At 37.3% G+C, this 17894-nt stretch overlaps 1 protein-coding gene across 4 annotated transcripts in view; it reads left to right on the top strand.

Annotated features, from left to right (window-relative positions):
- The window catches only part of POC5 (POC5 centriolar protein), a 38164-nt gene extending 23791 nt beyond the window's left edge, over positions 1-14373 (top strand). For all 4 annotated transcript variants that reach the window (XM_014549895.1, XM_014549901.1, XM_014549886.1 and 1 more), the window contains 3 exons: positions 3628-3860; positions 8863-9039; positions 13995-14373. In XM_014549895.1, coding sequence (XP_014405381.1) covers positions 3628-3860; positions 8863-9039; positions 13995-14138 — 554 coding nt within the window. In that variant the 3' untranslated portion in view covers positions 14139-14373. The remainder of the gene's footprint in view (positions 1-3627; positions 3861-8862; positions 9040-13994) is intronic.
- Positions 14374-17894: the final 3521 nt, after the last annotated feature.

The raw sequence follows: 17894 nt of genomic DNA, 5'->3' as shown, positions 1-17894 counted from the left end.
CTGGACAAAAATCATACACCTATGGATGAGGACAGTGGGAGGGGTAAGGGCAGAGGGTGGGGTGAGAACTGGGTGGAGGAGAGCTATGGGGGGAAAAAAGAGGAACAACTGTAATAATCTGAACAATAATGATTTAATTTTTTTAAAAAAAAAGAAAAATCCATGTATTGGCTCGAATCTGAGTTGTTTGTGTCAGTTTCATGAACATGGCTTGGAAGAGCACATGTTAAGAGTCCTTTGCCACCAATTTGCAATGAGGCCTAGTTTCCTTATTGGGCTTTGGTTTTCTTCTCTGAATAAACAGGATAATATAAACCTTCTTTACCTTATTTAGCTTAATAGAGAGATTCTTTTGAAATACACTTTTTAAAAAGACTGTAGTAATTATAGCATGACTATCATCTTACATGCTACAGTATTTTTTATTTTACAGTGGCTTTTTAAAAATATATTTTTTTATTGATTTCAGAGAGGAAGGGAGAGGGAGAGAGAGATAGAAACATCGATGAGAGAAAAATCATTGATCAACTATCTTCTGCATGCGCCACACTGGGGATCAAGCCTGCAACCCGGGCATATACCCTGACCTGGAATCGAATCGTGATCTCCTGGTTCATAGGTTGACGCTCAACCACTAAGCCATGCCAGCTGGACATTACTGTAGTCTTAATTCATTCAAGTCAGCCTCCCATGTTTCATGTGAAACACGAACATTTTGCAGTATTCCCTGATAGTAAATCCTATCCAAGACTCATGGTTAACTTACCTATGAGGCAGTTTCATTTTGTAACGTCATTAACATGATTTCATTCCAGTGAATATCTTCTCTGTGTTTCATTTTAAAACATCAACAAACTTTTATTATATAAACTGTGCATGTTGTGGGTGACAGTGAATTAAAGCAAATGGTTTTCTCTCTGAAACAGTTGGTGTGTATGGCCCATATGTAGGTTAGAAACACAGAATTATAGATTATCAAGGCTAAATAGTTTATCTTGCTGATACCCCAAAGTGTGCTTAATTTCTCTAATAAATGGCCTTTTAATTGAGTATCAATGCTGAAAACAAACTCACCACTCCCAATAATAGACTAGTCTGCTTTTAGTTATAATTATTAGCAAGTTATATGTATTAAATTGAAGAATTTAATTATCTACTCAGAAGAGATATTAGGTTCCACATTAGAACTTCTTGCATTTAATTACAAGAAATCTGTTTTTCATAACATACTTATGCACATGAATTGACTTAGGACAGAATGTTTTGCCACCTTTATAAATTGATCATCCATAACAGGATTTGAAGAAAATGTATTCTGATAATTACCCAACATGATTTGTTTTGCTCCTGTTGCTTTTACATCCACCATCTTCTGCAGCTAGAGCCAAGTTCTGGGAACCCAATGGTTTTGAGTGGCCTTGTGCTGTGTTTGAGGGATAAAGATACCAGGAATAATAAGACACAGTAAGCTGGGGGAGCTACCAAAGGCAAAGTTCACTGTGATCTAATGCTGGATTTGCTCTGTGATATTTAGGTTTTGTGGCATTTTAATAACAGCTATTAGTTCTCACAAGAAAAAAATTAGAACTAGCCCCCTTTCTTCCCTTAAAACAATAGCTTTTTTAAATGTAGTTTTTAATAATGCAATGTTCCTAATGTATCTGTCTTGTTAGAAAAAAACTAGTATTTGATTTTTTTTTATTTGTCCTGATTTTTTGCTATCATCTGCAGTGTATCTCATGTTATGCAATATCCTAAATCTTATAGATTGTAATTTAGAAGTTTCTATGAAGAAGGCAAAGTGTGCCTGGCCATAGTGACTCAGTGGTTGAGCATCGACCCATGAATCAGGAGGTCACGGTTCAATTCCCGGTCGGGCGGGGCACATGCCCAGGTTGTGGGCTGGATCCCCCGTGGGGGGGCGTGTAGGAGGCAGCCAATCAATGATTTTCTTTCATCGTTGCTGTTTCTATCTCCCTCTTCCTTCCTCTCTGAAATCAATAAAAATATATTTTAAAAAGAGAAGGCAAAGTGTGACAATAAAAATGGCCTTTAAAATTATACCTGCCAATTTTCAAAGCAATTTTAGGAAGAGTAGAAAAATACTTAACAATTGAAAAAATTTATCCCAGTTAAAGCAAGAATAATTATTAAAACTTACAAACTGCATACTCCACCCAGGTAAGGGAGACTGGGTCATCTGTCTCTCTTTCAGGGAGTCCCTTGGCCAGACCTGACCTGTGTACTGGTCCCACATCTGATATGAAGTCTGCCACCCACCTAAAAACAGATAGTCAGAATCACTTTCTATCAAAAGCATGTTAAAACTCAGTATGTGTATGTGTTGATTTCAAAGCAAAAGCAGTATTTTATATTGAATTAGCCCCTTTCATCAAATGATTTCAAAGGACACATGCATTATAGTCCTCATTAAACTTTGTTAATCAAAGTTTATATTTTTTATATAAATTTAGTATAAGAAAAGGACTTACACAAAAGCCTGTATTTCTAGATGGAAAGAGGACAACACAGAAAACTATTTAAACATAGGGTTACATACTCCATTCAGACATTCTGAAAACCCTCACCCTTTCTTTGGTATCATAAAAATATGGTTTTAAGTAGAAATTTTAACCAAATTCTAATATTGGGATGGAAAAATCTAAAACAGAACCCATAGTTGCCCTACCTGGTTTGGCTCAGTAGATAGAGTGTTGCCTGCGGACCAAAAGGTCCCAGGTTCAATTCCACTTAAAGGCGTGTACCTTCGTTGTTGGCACCTCCTGGCCCGGGCCCTGGTCGGGGCTCATGCAGGAGGCAACCAGTCAATGTGTTTTTCTCACATTGATGTTTATGTCTTTCCCTCTCTCTTCCACTCTCCCTAAAAAAATTTAAAAAATTCAATGGAAATATATCCTTGGGTGAGGATTAACAAAATAAAATAGGACTGTTAGTCCTAGCTTCTCTAGAAAATGAGGTTATTCACTCCTTTGATCTAAGGTTAAGGTTTAGTTTTAAGAGAAAGTTACTATATGTGTGTCACTAAAATCAGTTAAGTGTGCAAATATGCTCTTAATTCATGACTCAAATAATCCACCTGCAAAAGCTCATTTCTTTTACAGTGTCAAGATTTACTTATTGATTTATTATTATTTGCTGAAAAATCAATAAAAATACACTATTTTTGTTAGGAGAGGAGCAGTGGAAGGAAATGAGAGGGTATGTTGATATCACAAAATTATTCTAAAGATCTAAATATCAGGACATTTATCAGGATAGTTGCATAAATTAACACAAAAGGACATAAATCCTCAGTGTGACCTTATTATTTTAATGGTTGTGAGGTCCCACCTGAGTACAGAATTTATCTTTTTCTTTTAAGTAAGAGCAAATCATTCATTTGCTTTCACAAGTTGAAGGAAGTGATTTGAAGTCTTCAGTAGTTAATGCTGACATTAATCAGTTAACAGTGACAAACTATTAACTAAACATGTATAGAATATATGACAAAATTGTACACATTTCTGTACAAATTTGTAGCTAGTATGTATTAAAATTGTTGGGAGACAAAAGTAATCTTAACTTGGAAGAATGTAAATGGAATTAACTTGTGATTTTTACGGCCAGACTTCACAAATAGTAAGAAGGAAGAGTATGGTCCTGTTCATCTGGATCCTTCGGCTCCGATACCCTCAGGAGCCGCCCCAGCACCGTCCTCAGCAGCAGCAGCCATGGGAGTGGCCAGCACTGCTGCCTTTCCCTCTGCCACGTCCATCACCTCTGCGGGGACTGCTTCCGCCTCCTGTGTGTCTGCTCCTCTTGGTGCAGGGTCCACGGCTCCCACTGCGTCAGGAGAAACGGTCAGTGCAGGGCACGCAGGTGCCGGGGTTAGGAAAGGGTTCCCAACTTGTGGGCATGTTGGATATTCTGAACTCAGAACATACTTTCTCATGGATAAAAAAGCCTTTAGGCCAAGTCACAGAAAATATTTCATACACAAAGTAAGTAAAACATTAATTTGTAAGTTCTGTAGAAAGTTCTACTACAGTAGTGATAATTGAAGAAAAATAACTTTCTCATTTTACATTTTTCAAAAACTATTCAGGAAAAGTAGATTTTAGAGTTGGTTTGGTTTTCTTTGTTTTTAATTTTGAAGAAAACTCGTGGGTATGTTCAAGGATTTAGTAGGTTAATGGCTCTTTTGTATATTTTCTGTTCAACTACAGCCTTCCCTTTTCCTGGATAGACATTATCATTAACACTACAACTCTGTAGTAACTCCGTCTTGATTTGATTAGATCTTAATGTTTAATTCATAATTAGAATGAAGATAGGAGCAGTTTTTCCTAGAGTCACCATTAGAGAAGTGCTTAGAGGGGGAGAGAATTGTCTGGGGATGGAGTAATTGTGTGAGAATTGGCCAGAAGTAGAATTGATCATGCTATTAACGTGGAAGAGTTACAGACAGAGCACATCATGGTTCTGACTCCTCCGCCTCTTGGTGTTAAACCTGTACTCTTCGGTGTCTCTCAAGAGAGAAAGGTATAGGGATCCAAGTCAGACTTATCAGACTCACCTCTGTAGGACTTTTTTTCTTTTTACACTCTACTCTTCCCTTCTCTAGCTTGGCACAAAGGCATGTGTAGTTCTGTGAAGGTCTCAGTGGTTTTGATTTACTTGTCTCCCTCTTCTTCCCCTCCTGAGAGGAAAGATGATGGCAGAATAGGTTTTAGGTCTGACAGTCCCCCTCGCAGGCCATCAGAGGGTGCCATTGCACAGAGTCAACCAGACAATTGGTCATCTTCAGTATTCCAGCTGACTTAACTTCTGCCTTTTAGGAACTATTAACTTTAGGGGAAAGTAATTTGAGATCTGCTATTTATCATATTTTCTCTTGATTCAAAGAAGTTTTAAAAAACTTCTTTGAAGTTTGAAATGTGATCCTATACAGATGATCTCATTTAAATAAATAGTGTTTATTTAAATTTCTGGTTTCTCATTCATGTTGCATATTCAGATAATACACAAAAGAACTAGATTTTTCAAAATTCCCTTCTTAAAATATGACTACACCATTTATAATCTGCATTTATATATAAATCTGAAAATGCATAGGAAAAACTGAATAAGTGTACTTACCACCCTTTTTGTTACTGATTTTTGAAAACAATTGGATCACCTGAGATAATTTTAAGTCTCTGAAACTTGAAAACACAATATGTATTGTGTAGACAGCTCTTCTCCATCCCTCCAACTACATCCTACTTTTCTGAAACAGGTGCACATTCAATTTCATTCACATAAGGACAACCTTTAGGGCTAGGGTGAGAGGAGAATCACAAGTAAACCAATCTAAGTGTAATACAAATTTTGTCCTTCTTTATATAATTATAATAGTCAGATTCACCTCAATGTGTCTTTCTTGGTTTTAAAAAGAACCATAATAACAAAAGTAGGATTTACAGTTGTTCGTATGGAAAATAATACAATAATTAATTAATAATAATACAAGAATAAACTTTTTCACATATTCCACACTGTAAACCTACTTAGGCCCGACCCTGTATATTAGTTAGATAGCTTACCTAATGTGAAACCATCATTGTCAGGAACAGGAAAAGAAGACTTGTGATCCAGGCCTGGTGATCTTTCCACTTTAATCACAGAAGCTTCCTGTGAACATTCAAAACTTTTTCCAGTCTTCCTCAGTACTTCCAGTAGCTAAAGGAAGGTGTGTGCAGAAAGTAAACTGTACAGATTTGGGAAAACAAATAACTGGAGAAAGGAGGATTACCATTCTAGTGAAATAATATCTTCATTTGTAAAATTCTTTCCTTTCTGCGCATGTCCTCAATATCTTCTATAATAATAAAAGTGTAATATGCTAATTAGACGACAGCTGGACGTCATTCTGGACGTCCTTCCGAGCGAAGCTGCAGCGGGGGGGTGAGGCAGAGGCGGTTGGGGTGATTAGGCAGGCAGGCGAGCAGTTAGGAGTGATCAGGCAAGCAGACGAGTGGTTAGGGGCAATCAGGCAGGCAGAGTGGTTAGGGGTGATTGGGCAGGCAGGCAGAGTGGTTAGGGTCAATCAGGCAGGCAGGCAGAGTGGTTAGGGGTGATCAAGCAGGCAGGCAGAGTGGTTAGGGGTGATCGAGCAGGCAGGCAGAGTGGTTAGGGGTGATCGGGCAGACAGGCAGAGTGGTTAGGGGCAATCAGGCAGGCAGGCAGAGTGGTTAGGGGCAATCATGCAGGCAGGCAACATGGTTAGGGGCAATCAGGCAGGCAGGCAGGCAAGCAAGCGGTTAGGAGCCAGTGTTCCTGAATTGCGAGAGGGATGTCCGACTGCCGGTTTAGGCCCGTGGGAATCCCTGCGGGATCGGGCCTAAACTGGCAGTCAGACATCCCCCTAGGGGTCCCGGATTGCAAGAGGGTGCAGGCCAGGCTGAGAGACACCCTCCCCACCCTACCCCTCGTGCACAAATTTCGTGCACCAGGCTTCTAGTGTTAAATAAAATGTAAGAATTTCATGGTGGGAAACAATTTTCAAAAAACGTTTGGCAAGTTATACAAGCAAATATATTGCAGTTCATGAGGTTGGACAATAGATGGCACTTAACTTTTTCTAACTCCATTTGGAATAATTAAGGGATTTTAGTTTGATTTTTAAGCTATTTAGTAAAGTGTGTCTTCTCACTTTCTCTTCATCTGAATGAAAATGAAAGGGTATCATTAGGCAGTTGGTGCTGCTTTCCCATTTTATAAATGAGGAAATTGAGGCTTAGAGAGAGTAACTTGCCTGAGGAGACAGTAACAAAAGTAGAATATGTCAGTTCTCTTTCTTTTATTATTCTTTTTGTTTTTGCCCAGCTAATGTAATTAGTTGACAGTGGGGGGAAATGAGTACACATATGTATTACCCCTGATATAAATATAATTTTTTTATACATGCCTTTTATCCAGCAGTAAGCAACAAAATCTATAAAAGCTACCATTACTTTAGGATCTGATCATTGCATTTTTTTGCAATATATTCTGTAGAAATAACTCTTAAAAGAAAAGGAGTCCATTTCCACAAAAATTTGCTATATATATTAGTAAAAGAACTGAGATAATTAGATAAACTAGTTTGTTGGTATTAAAATCTCTCAAAATTGTAGCAATTCTCTATTCGTGGGAAAAAAGTATACTAACAAATCAATAAGAAAAAAGGTAGGACACAAAAGTATTTGTAATAATGATATTAATTATGCATAAGAACAAAAGAGTTCATAAAACAGATGAATGGTTGCCAGGGGTTAGGAGTAGTGGGGGCAGAGGGATGAATATGACTAAAGGGTAGCATGAGGGACATCTTTATGGTGATGGAATAGTTCTTTGTCTTCATTGCCAAATCTACACATGTAATCTATAGATATAAAAGCCTAAGTGTCCATCTGACCATCCGACTGGTAACTATGATGCGCACTGACCACCAGGGGCTGCCACGATGCGCACTGGCCATTTAAAAATAAACAGCACCACGGACCTGGCGCCGACAAACCAACACTCATCTTCCCCCAAGTGGGACACAGGCCCCACCACCACCCCGGAGCAACACCCCACCAAATCACAGCCAACACTGTCAAGACCCCATGGCACAAAATTCGGCCCACAGCCCAGCCCAGCCCAGAAATGGTCGCTGTGGGTGCCGGGTAATGACATCATGTAACAACGCCCGGCTTCCTCTCCCTAGCAACTAACCTTGCAGTTTCTTCAGCCCAGGAACCTGACTTGCTTTATAGCCAGGTGCAAACATTTTACAGTTTAACCAAATGTTTGTTAAGCATTTTCCCGTGCCTCATCTCATTTGATCCTCACAGAAGTCCTGGAGTAGGTAGATACGAGACATGGTAGAACCCTATTTTCTTTTCATTAGCCGGAAAACAGAGATTTAGAAAGTTTAGAAACTTGACCCAACTGAAAAGAAGTAAGAAATGGTGGACGTTGAAAATGACTTCAAGTTTTCTCACTGTGCAGAATATAGTCAAACACTGCTACAGTTAAATATTTTACCCTTTGTTCTCCCTGTGTGATCTACAATAATAATCTGCTTCATGTTAATATTTACTGCTGTGTGCTGACAATTACCTGAAAGAGAAACTGGGGTGCTTCACTGGGCTGGAAAAAGTTTAGCTAAATCAGAAAGCAGGTCTAATTAAGCAAGTTCATCTATATATATAAAAGGCTAAGTTGACTCATGCATGCACAATACATATAAAGCTCTCGCTGGCACCAATCGCACGTATGTGTTTTGATCTGTGATTGTCGATCGTGAATTTGGTTGACACTTTTATTATAGAGAAAGGGCAAATAACAATATTAAAATATTTCTTCTAATTAATTTCCTTTCAATGCACGAATCCGTGCACCGGGTCACTAGTAAAGTGATATAGATCTATACCCAGGCATTATACCAATGTCAGCCTCCTGGTTTTGATGTCATAATTATATAAAATGTAATCATTTCCAGAAACTGGGTGCAGAATACACAGGCTCTCTCTACATTGTCTTTATAACTTCCTATAAATTTATAAGTATTTCTAAAAAACAGTTTTTTTTAAAGTTGGTGAAGTCCTATAAAATAGTTGGCATACCAAAGTTAAAGGGATGCTCTGCGGTGCTCAGTTTTATGTTGTGATTTTTGTCTCATTGTTTGTTTTTATTTTTTTCCATGTTTTAAGTTTTTATTTTTTTCATGTTAAAGTTAATTGAATATACAATTATTTTAAGTGCCTATGTATTTTCTTCATAAGTTATAGAACCAAAAGTACTATAATTTTGCCATGGATTTTCTACCAACTAAATATTTCTTTGCTCTTTTAGTATGTACCCAGAGTTGTGACATCTGCACAACAGAAAGCTGGAAGAACAATTACAGCCCGGATCACAGGGAGATCTGATTTTGCTTCAAAAAGCAGAATTAGTAGCAGTTTATCTATAATGGGAGTTTCTCCTCCCATGAGTTCAGTTGTTGTGGAAAAACATCATCCAGTCACAGTGGTGAGTGCACATTTTGACCTTTTGTCAAAATCTATGTCCTGAAATTTATAGACCAATAAACACTTAAATGACATGCTGAGGAGAAGATCAACATTCATGATGACTGGTTCTTATTCTGCCTTTTACTATTTTGTCTTTCTATGCTTATTACACATGTGTCTGAATCTGCCTTTCCTCTTTTAAGAAATTAATTTCAGAAACATTATTTCTTCTCAACAGTGTAAAAATTATCAAATACAAAAAGAAACACAGTGTGTCAGTGGCCAGAAGGATAAAATATAGAAATGATTTCTCATTCATTTAAAAAAGAGGCAAAAACTGTTAGCTTATTAACTAGCTGTTCATGTAACAGGTTTTTATTACAAGAAATACTTCCCTACTTTTATAATTTTTTTAAATTTTTGCTCCTTATTTTAAATTCTTCTTCCCCTTGTGCTCGCTTCGGCAGCACATATAGTAAAATTGGAATGATACAGAGAAGATTAGCATGGCTCCGGCACAAATGACAGGCAAATTCATGAAGCATTCCATATTTTTAAGACTATCAGCTGGTTTCTCAACAGAAATTTGCAGCCCAGAAGGGACTGGCATGAAATATTAAAAGTGATTAAAAGGAAGGACCTACAACAAAGACTGCTCTATCCAGCAAAGCTATCATTTAGAATCGAAGGACAGATAAAGAGCTTCCCAGACAATAAAAAGCTAGAGTTCATCACCACCAAACCAGTATTATGAGAAATGTTAAAGGGTCTTTTTTTAAGAAGAGAAAAAAAAAGGATTAAAAAATGAATAATAAAATGGCAATCACTATATACCTATCAATAATCACTTTAAATGCAAATGAATGACATGCTCCAATCAAAAGACACATGGTAGCTGAATGGATAACAAAACAAGACCTTTACATATGCAGTCTAAGAGACTCACTTCAGATGAAAGAAAAGTTTAGCTAAATCAGAAAGCAGGTCTAATTAAGCAAGTTCATCTATATATATAAAAGGCTAAGTTGACTCATGCATGCACAATACATATAAAGCTCTCGCTGGCACCAATCGCACGTATGTGTTTTGATCTGTGATTGTCGATCGTGAATTTGGTTGACACTTTTATTATAGAGAAAGGGCAAATAACAATATTAAAATATTTCTTCTAATTAATTTCCTTTCAATGCACGAATCCGTGCACCGGGTCACTAGTAAAGTGATATAGATCTATACCCAGGCATTATACCAATGTCAGCCTCCTGGTTTTGATGTCATAATTATATAAAATGTAATCATTTCCAGAAACTGGGTGCAGAATACACAGGCTCTCTCTACATTGTCTTTATAACTTCCTATAAATTTATAAGTATTTCTAAAAAACAGTTTTTTTTAAAGTTGGTGAAGTCCTATAAAATAGTTGGCATACCAAAGTTAAAGGGATGCTCTGCGGTGCTCAGTTTTATGTTGTGATTTTTGTCTCATTGTTTGTTTTTATTTTTTTCCATGTTTTAAGTTTTTATTTTTTTCATGTTAAAGTTAATTGAATATACAATTATTTTAAGTGCCTATGTATTTTCTTCATAAGTTATAGAACCAAAAGTACTATAATTTTGCCATGGATTTTCTACCAACTAAATATTTCTTTGCTCTTTTAGTATGTACCCAGAGTTGTGACATCTGCACAACAGAAAGCTGGAAGAACAATTACAGCCCGGATCACAGGGAGATCTGATTTTGCTTCAAAAAGCAGAATTAGTAGCAGTTTATCTATAATGGGAGTTTCTCCTCCCATGAGTTCAGTTGTTGTGGAAAAACATCATCCAGTCACAGTGGTGAGTGCACATTTTGACCTTTTGTCAAAATCTATGTCCTGAAATTTATAGACCAATAAACACTTAAATGACATGCTGAGGAGAAGATCAACATTCATGATGACTGGTTCTTATTCTGCCTTTTACTATTTTGTCTTTCTATGCTTATTACACATGTGTCTGAATCTGCCTTTCCTCTTTTAAGAAATTAATTTCAGAAACATTATTTCTTCTCAACAGTGTAAAAATTATCAAATACAAAAAGAAACACAGTGTGTCAGTGGCCAGAAGGATAAAATATAGAAATGATTTCTCATTCATTTAAAAAAGAGGCAAAAACTGTTAGCTTATTAACTAGCTGTTCATGTAACAGGTTTTTATTACAAGAAATACTTCCCTACTTTTATAATTTTTTTAAATTTTTGCTCCTTATTTTAAATTCTTCTTCCCCTTGTGCTCGCTTCGGCAGCACATATACTAAAATTGGAATGGTACAGAGAAGATTAGCATGGCTCCTGCGCAAGGATGACACACAAATTCATGAAGCGTTCCATATTTTAAATAAATAAATAAATAAATAAATAAATAAATAAAATTCTTCTTCCCCTTTTTCAATACAATTCTCATCATATTTCTAGTTTGGAAAAAAGTTGGTACCTTCATGGAATTTAAGCAAAAAAAAAACACAACAAAACAAGTTAGTGCCCCAATTATGCTACGTATTGCCTTTGTGATCATATATAAAACAAGGAAAATAGTTGAACCTTCTTTTTCTCTTGTGTAAAATGGGAGTCAAAGAGTACTTAGCTCTTATGGTTTATTGTCAGAATTCAGGATTAAATGAGATAATGTTGTAGAAAGTCACTTTGTAAACTGTAAAACCAAAAGCAAATAAAAATTGCTAGAAAAGGATACAGGAGCCCTATCTGGTTTGGCTCAATGGATAGAGCCTTGGCCTGCAGACTGAAGGGTCCCGGGTTTGATTCCAGTCAAGGGCACATGCCCGGGTTGCAGGCTCAATCCCCCGTAGGGGGTGTGCAGGAGGCAGCCAATCAATGATTCTCTCTCATCATTGCTGTTTCAATCTCTCTCTCCCTCCCCCTCTCTGAAATCAATAAAAATATATATATATTTTTAAAAAGAATACAGGAATACCTCTGCGTTATTTCTTGTACTCAAGAATTACCTCAAAAAGTTTAATTTTTAAAAGTAACAAGAACAAAAAAAAAAAAAAGTAATAAGAACATATTCCCAAAGAGAAACAGGATTGATTTTCAAAGAGAATTCTCTCACCTTGACCAGTATGCTCAGTGGTTAGAGCATTGGCCCAAGGCCTGAAAGGTCTCAGGTTCGATTCCGGGTCAAGGGCACGTACCTGGTTGCAGGTTCAATCGCCAGCCCTGGTTGGGGCATGTACAGGAGGCAACCAATCAATGTGTCTCTCACATCGATGTTTCTCTCTCTCTCCCCTTCCCTTCCACTCTCTCTAAAAATCAATGGAGAAAAATAACAGCAATAAAAAACACAAAATAATTTTTTTTAAAAAGGTGAAGGCTTTAAAGAGACTACACATGTTTATTTTTAATTTAGCCTTTGTTTTTAGATTAACAATAGAAATTCATATTTTACAGAAAAATAAGGAACTAAAGACTTTTAACCCGTTTCTGAGTTTATCTCACAAGCTGCCCTTTGCATGTGCAGTGCTTCTCCAGTAATTGGCCATGAATTAGAAAGCCACAACTGCTCCCATTGTTACCTGACTTGGATATGTGACAGACATGATGGCGAGCCTCTCTACAATTTTTCATTTTTCCCAAGAATCAAGATCCAGAACTACCAGAAAGTTATTACTAATAAACCAGTAATCAGGTCTCTGACACTTTGGCCCCATCTGCTGGTTAATTGCTTGCTTCTGGTGCTACTTTATTCTCTACTGGATTTTGTAGATCATGATACCCATGGTAATGTGAATCTATTTCTACAGTTCCTCTTGCCAATCCCCCCCAAAGAAAAATACCTCTTTTGACAGGGTCAGATTAGGTGGTTAGCAACTAAAATTTCATAGTAGTGGCAAGAATATCTCCCATTTGTTATGATTACCCAGTTAATTTATATACAAAGAAACATATAGTATAAAAATATTTAAGGAGGTTATTTTTCCATTTCCTTAAAGAGGAGCTCTTATTCTTAAAGCAGAATCTAAAATGAAGACCTGCATATCTGTATCATAGAGCTTTTGAAATGCATAGTGAATGTTTTGATCAAATATATATAATTTTACTTCAAGTATTTTAGAGATGGCTTTTCTAAGTGGGAGACCCTAATCAGAACCTACATGTGCTAGTCAGTGACATGAACTGAGAACTCATCTGCATAACAAATCCCACTGTGGCCTACTGAGAAGCTGTATTGGGTATAATACAGGAAAGCCTTACATGTGTACATATTACACAGATGTATACATGTAATGTGAACTTATGTACATAATACGAACTTGAACATCTGCATGTATAGATGAAGGCAGATGTGTCCTGACTTTAATGCATCAGTGCTCATGTCTAAGATGTTCCTCTGAGCTCGGAGGCAGTGTGCATGTCCTCCCCTCAACATGTGTCCCTAGTCTCTACTTATTTCTTTCTTTAGAAAGTTGTGGTCCATGTGAAGGGAGCACCAGGCCTCTGAGAAGTCCTCCTCATGTGTCACCATAAAAGGTTTAGTCAGTTCCCAGGTGAAATATGACAGACCTGCTTTATGCTGGTTTGAAGCAAGGACCAGACTGGATTCCTTACATGTGCCCCAGGACTGGACTCCACATATCCCAGTGGAGGGCTTGGGGGGTAGGACCCTTCTTCCAGACACCACAAAGTCCCTTTCTGCAGTTCGCCTCTGTAAGCATAAGATTCCATCCAGTTGAGACCTCCTTGAGAAATGAATGCTCCCATGGCTCACTCTGTGCTCCTCTCGCATAAATTACGGGTATTGAGCACATCAGTCTAATTGGCTGTCGGTTTCTTATGGAAAAGGACCACAACTTGTTGTAACCACTACTTCAATTCATTGCCTGACACTTAACAAATGTTGGGTTAAATTATAAATGATAAAATGATATTTAATATGTGTAATTTTATAGGATTATTTAAAAAGATTTTTATCTTTTCAGCAAACCATTCCTCAAGCTGCTGCAACAAAATACCCCCGGACTATTCATCCTGAAAGTACTACCTCAGCTTCCAGATCTCTCGGAACCAGATCAACTCACACCCAGTCTCTCACAAGCGTTCATTCCATCAAAGTGGTTGACTGAAATGTATACGTTCATATTAAGATCTTTTAAGTGCTCTGGTTTTACCAAGGATTAGAAGTCTTTAGTTTCAAATTTTTCCATATTTTTAGAACATCATGGATACATCATGTTCACCTTTTCAGAATTATAAGAGACTTTTTCAAGCCACACCATCCTTTGTAAAATAATATGTAGGATTATTTTAATGTTATTTTTTTAATTTAAGCAATTAAGTAAAACTTTTTTAAATTAAAAATCTGGACTGTATTTTTTAATAGGCTCAGCCTGTGGCTGATTATAGCATCAAAGTATATAAATCCTGTTTTTTCTACATTATTCCACAAAGCTGAATCATTTCCAAGGTTCCTAAGTAAACTTCTAAGAGAAGTTTATTTTAAAAATTATTAAAACTAATAGAAACTAAGGTATTTTTAAGTGAAAAAGATAAAGACCAAGAGTAGTGATATTTTTATCACAGAGTTTTTTGTGACTGTAATGTATTTGTCTTCATTTTCTAGTAGTCCAGCAATTAAAGAAAGGGGGAAATGGCAACACCTATGAATAATTTTTGATGTTAAAAGGAAAAAAATTTACCAGCACAAAAACACAGTTACAGAAACATCAAAAGAAAATTTTCTATTAGAATGATCCTATTTCTGATATTCTTCCTTGCCTCTTTGGAAACCTCAGTTTGGAATCCATATTGTTCTCTCTAAACATCCAGTGTCCTGGAGTGGTGTAGCCCTGGGCAACTCGGCAAATCTTCCGAGCCTGAGTAGAGACTTTTCAATGCTGGCCAATAGGAAGAAACCATCTGGGCAAAACTGACCAAGCAGTACAGAACCAGGCTTCTAATGGTTCATTGCTGGCTGCCTGGGTTAAAGTACTTATGGGTGCATAAAACATGAGTAGATTCTGAAGTATCTGTCTAGGGCTTCAATTTCCATATTGTTAACAGGAGTGGGTAGATTTAATACTCTGAAGCCTCTTCCATTTTGAACATGACCTAGTTCTATGCTCTAATTGTGTTGCAGGAAACAGTTTTTCTTATGTCCTTACATTGTTAACGACATCAGATATCCCATTTTCTAAAAGGGCAAATCAGGGCTTTTCTGAATTATTTGAACTATCTGGCCATGTCTTAAAGAGTATTAGATCCATCTTATGCCAAACTTGTTCTGGGTTCTGGCCCAGCTACTACTGTGGCAAACAGCTCATGGGTTACAACAAACACAAACCAACAGCACCTCATCTGCTGCCTATACAGAGGGCAATCTCCTTACCCCCTTCCTCTCCCCGAGGGCTTCCATCCCTCCCAGTCCAGTCATGAGGGACAGACAGGCTCCATTTGCAGTCCACTCATGCAGCCCTGAATTAACACCCATTGTGGTATACAGATCAAGTCTTCCTTTCTCCCCGCTATGCATAGCCATCCCATCTCTCATCTCTTGGAAGAGTACCCTCGAGGTCAAATAAGTTGTGCTTGGTACCAAGTGGTGGCCAATATGGTAATTGATCCTGTTCTAGGCTCTCCCTCCGTCGCCATATCACCCCTTTTCCTTCACTCCTGCTCCCTTGAGTTTGCATTCCTGAAAGAAGCAGTGGCATGTAAACGGGCTTCAGGCTCCGCTTTTTGAAGAACCTCAATTACAATTAGGAGCAGTTTTCAGTGTGCAAGCCATAATCATGTGGACAAACTGAAGTCAATATTATGAATACTGTAATATCATAAATCTTTTTAAACTAAGTTCTGGAAGCTATATGGTATAAAGCATCAAGTAATTAGTGTTAGCCTAAGTTAACGTAAATTCAACAATTAAAACACTTTATATTATTATAAAGTATGTATTCATATTTTTCTATAAAGAGGTTGCCCAGATTTGGGGGGGGGGGGGACGGGGACGGGAAGAGGAGTAGCAAGGTCAGTAGAAACCGGCCAGACTGAAGAACAGATGGAGACAAGACTTTTCACTGAACACCTTTGTTAAAACTTGGGAATCATGTGAACATATTAACTGTTCTAAACATAACATTAAGTGGGCCAAAGATGTAGAACAATAAATTCATGATAGAATAACTGGATTGATATTATTTCTGGCCTTACAGACCTAGAGTCAGAATTTGAGAATGGAGAGACTTAAATTATAATGAATAGGTGCATATAAAGTGACATAAATTGGCACTTGATTTCATGTTTAATAACTTTCTCAGATTACAAAAATAATACATGTTCACTGTGGAAAAAATTGGAAAGTACCAAGAAGTACAAAGAAAATAAAGTCACCTATAATTAAATCACCAAGAGATAAAAAAATATATATATTGGTATATATACTTCTGGCCTTTCCATACATACTACAATATGTGTTATTTAAAGCTAACAGTGACTATAATTTCCGAAGCCAGTTTCACTCACAAGAGAAATAATAGTTAACGAGGTCAATACTATGGGCATGAGGCTACAGGCATTCTCCCTTCATCCTCACCAAACTGCTATGGCAGGTATTTCTTCCATTTTTATAGAGGAAACTGGAGATTTGGAAATTTGAATATTAGAATGCCCAAAGTTTCATAATTAAAAAGTGGCACAATCACTACTCAAAACCACGTGTATCTTAAAATCCCCGGTTTTCCTATATGCCATGCTGCTGCTCCCACCATCATATTTTTCTAAAACATGAGGGTACAAAATCATCCTAGATTATGCTATCACATATGTTACATCAAATGACAGAAATGGGAAAATCATACAACTTGCCTTAAGCAAAAGCCAAAGTGTTTTTTGACTTTTCAGTTCAGTGGTTGGGAAGTAGAATACCACTTTTTCATCTGTTAGGGATCTATTTCCACTATCCTCATAGCTGAAAATCAATCCTGCTAGCGGGACTTCATGGCATTAAAGAGCTGAACTTCAAAGGACTGGATGCTGAGTGGAAAATCACTTACATACAATTTCTCTAGGCATTTATGAAACTACATTTCTTGGGCTTTAAGTTAGTTTCACTTTTGAATTGCTGGATCTTTTCTGGAAAAAAATAGCATGACATTTATTATTAACGGCTAACATTTATTAAGCACTTACTATGTGCCAGGCACTATTACACACTTAATCCCACAACAGCCCTTCGCCAGATGCCTTTTTTCCTAGTTAATAAATGAGAACACTGGCACAGCGAGGTTACAGAACGTCTCAAGGTCACACAGCTTGTTAGCATTGGCGTGCAGACATGAAGTTCAGAGCCCATGCCCTGCATCCCTTCAGAACATGCCTCTAGTCCAGCCGTGGGCAAACTACGGCCCGCGGGCCGGATCCAGCCCGTTTGAAATGAATAAAACTAAAAAAAAAAAAAAGACCGTACCCTTTTATGTAATGATGTTTACTTTGAATTTATATTAGTTCACACAAACACTCCATCCATGCTTTTGTTCCGGCCCTCCGGTCCAGTTTAAGAACCCATTGTGGCCCTCGAGTCAAAAAGTTTGCCCACCCCTGCTCTAGTCACTCCCTGGGAGTTCTTAAGGATACACTTCCCCAGTGCTATGAGGACAATGTCATGGAAAGTAGGCATCGTCCAGGCACTATTCCTTATACTTGAAACTCAATATTGGATCAGGTGTCTGATTTGTGGAAGTATGGTCTCAGCTTCATGAAAAAAAAATGGCAGATGTTGCTATATTTTGCATGAATGGTTATGATTACATGTAAGTTATAACACCATCTAATTTATTGATAAGTTTTCAAAGCATCTTCCCTAACAAGATAATCTTTGGCAGAGT

The sequence above is a fragment of the Myotis brandtii genome, unplaced genomic scaffold (assembly GCF_000412655.1).
Source record: "Myotis brandtii unplaced genomic scaffold, ASM41265v1 scaffold115, whole genome shotgun sequence".
Classification (NCBI taxonomy): domain Eukaryota; kingdom Metazoa; phylum Chordata; class Mammalia; order Chiroptera; family Vespertilionidae; genus Myotis; species Myotis brandtii.
This window is presented reverse-complemented; position numbering and strand designations above follow the sequence as displayed.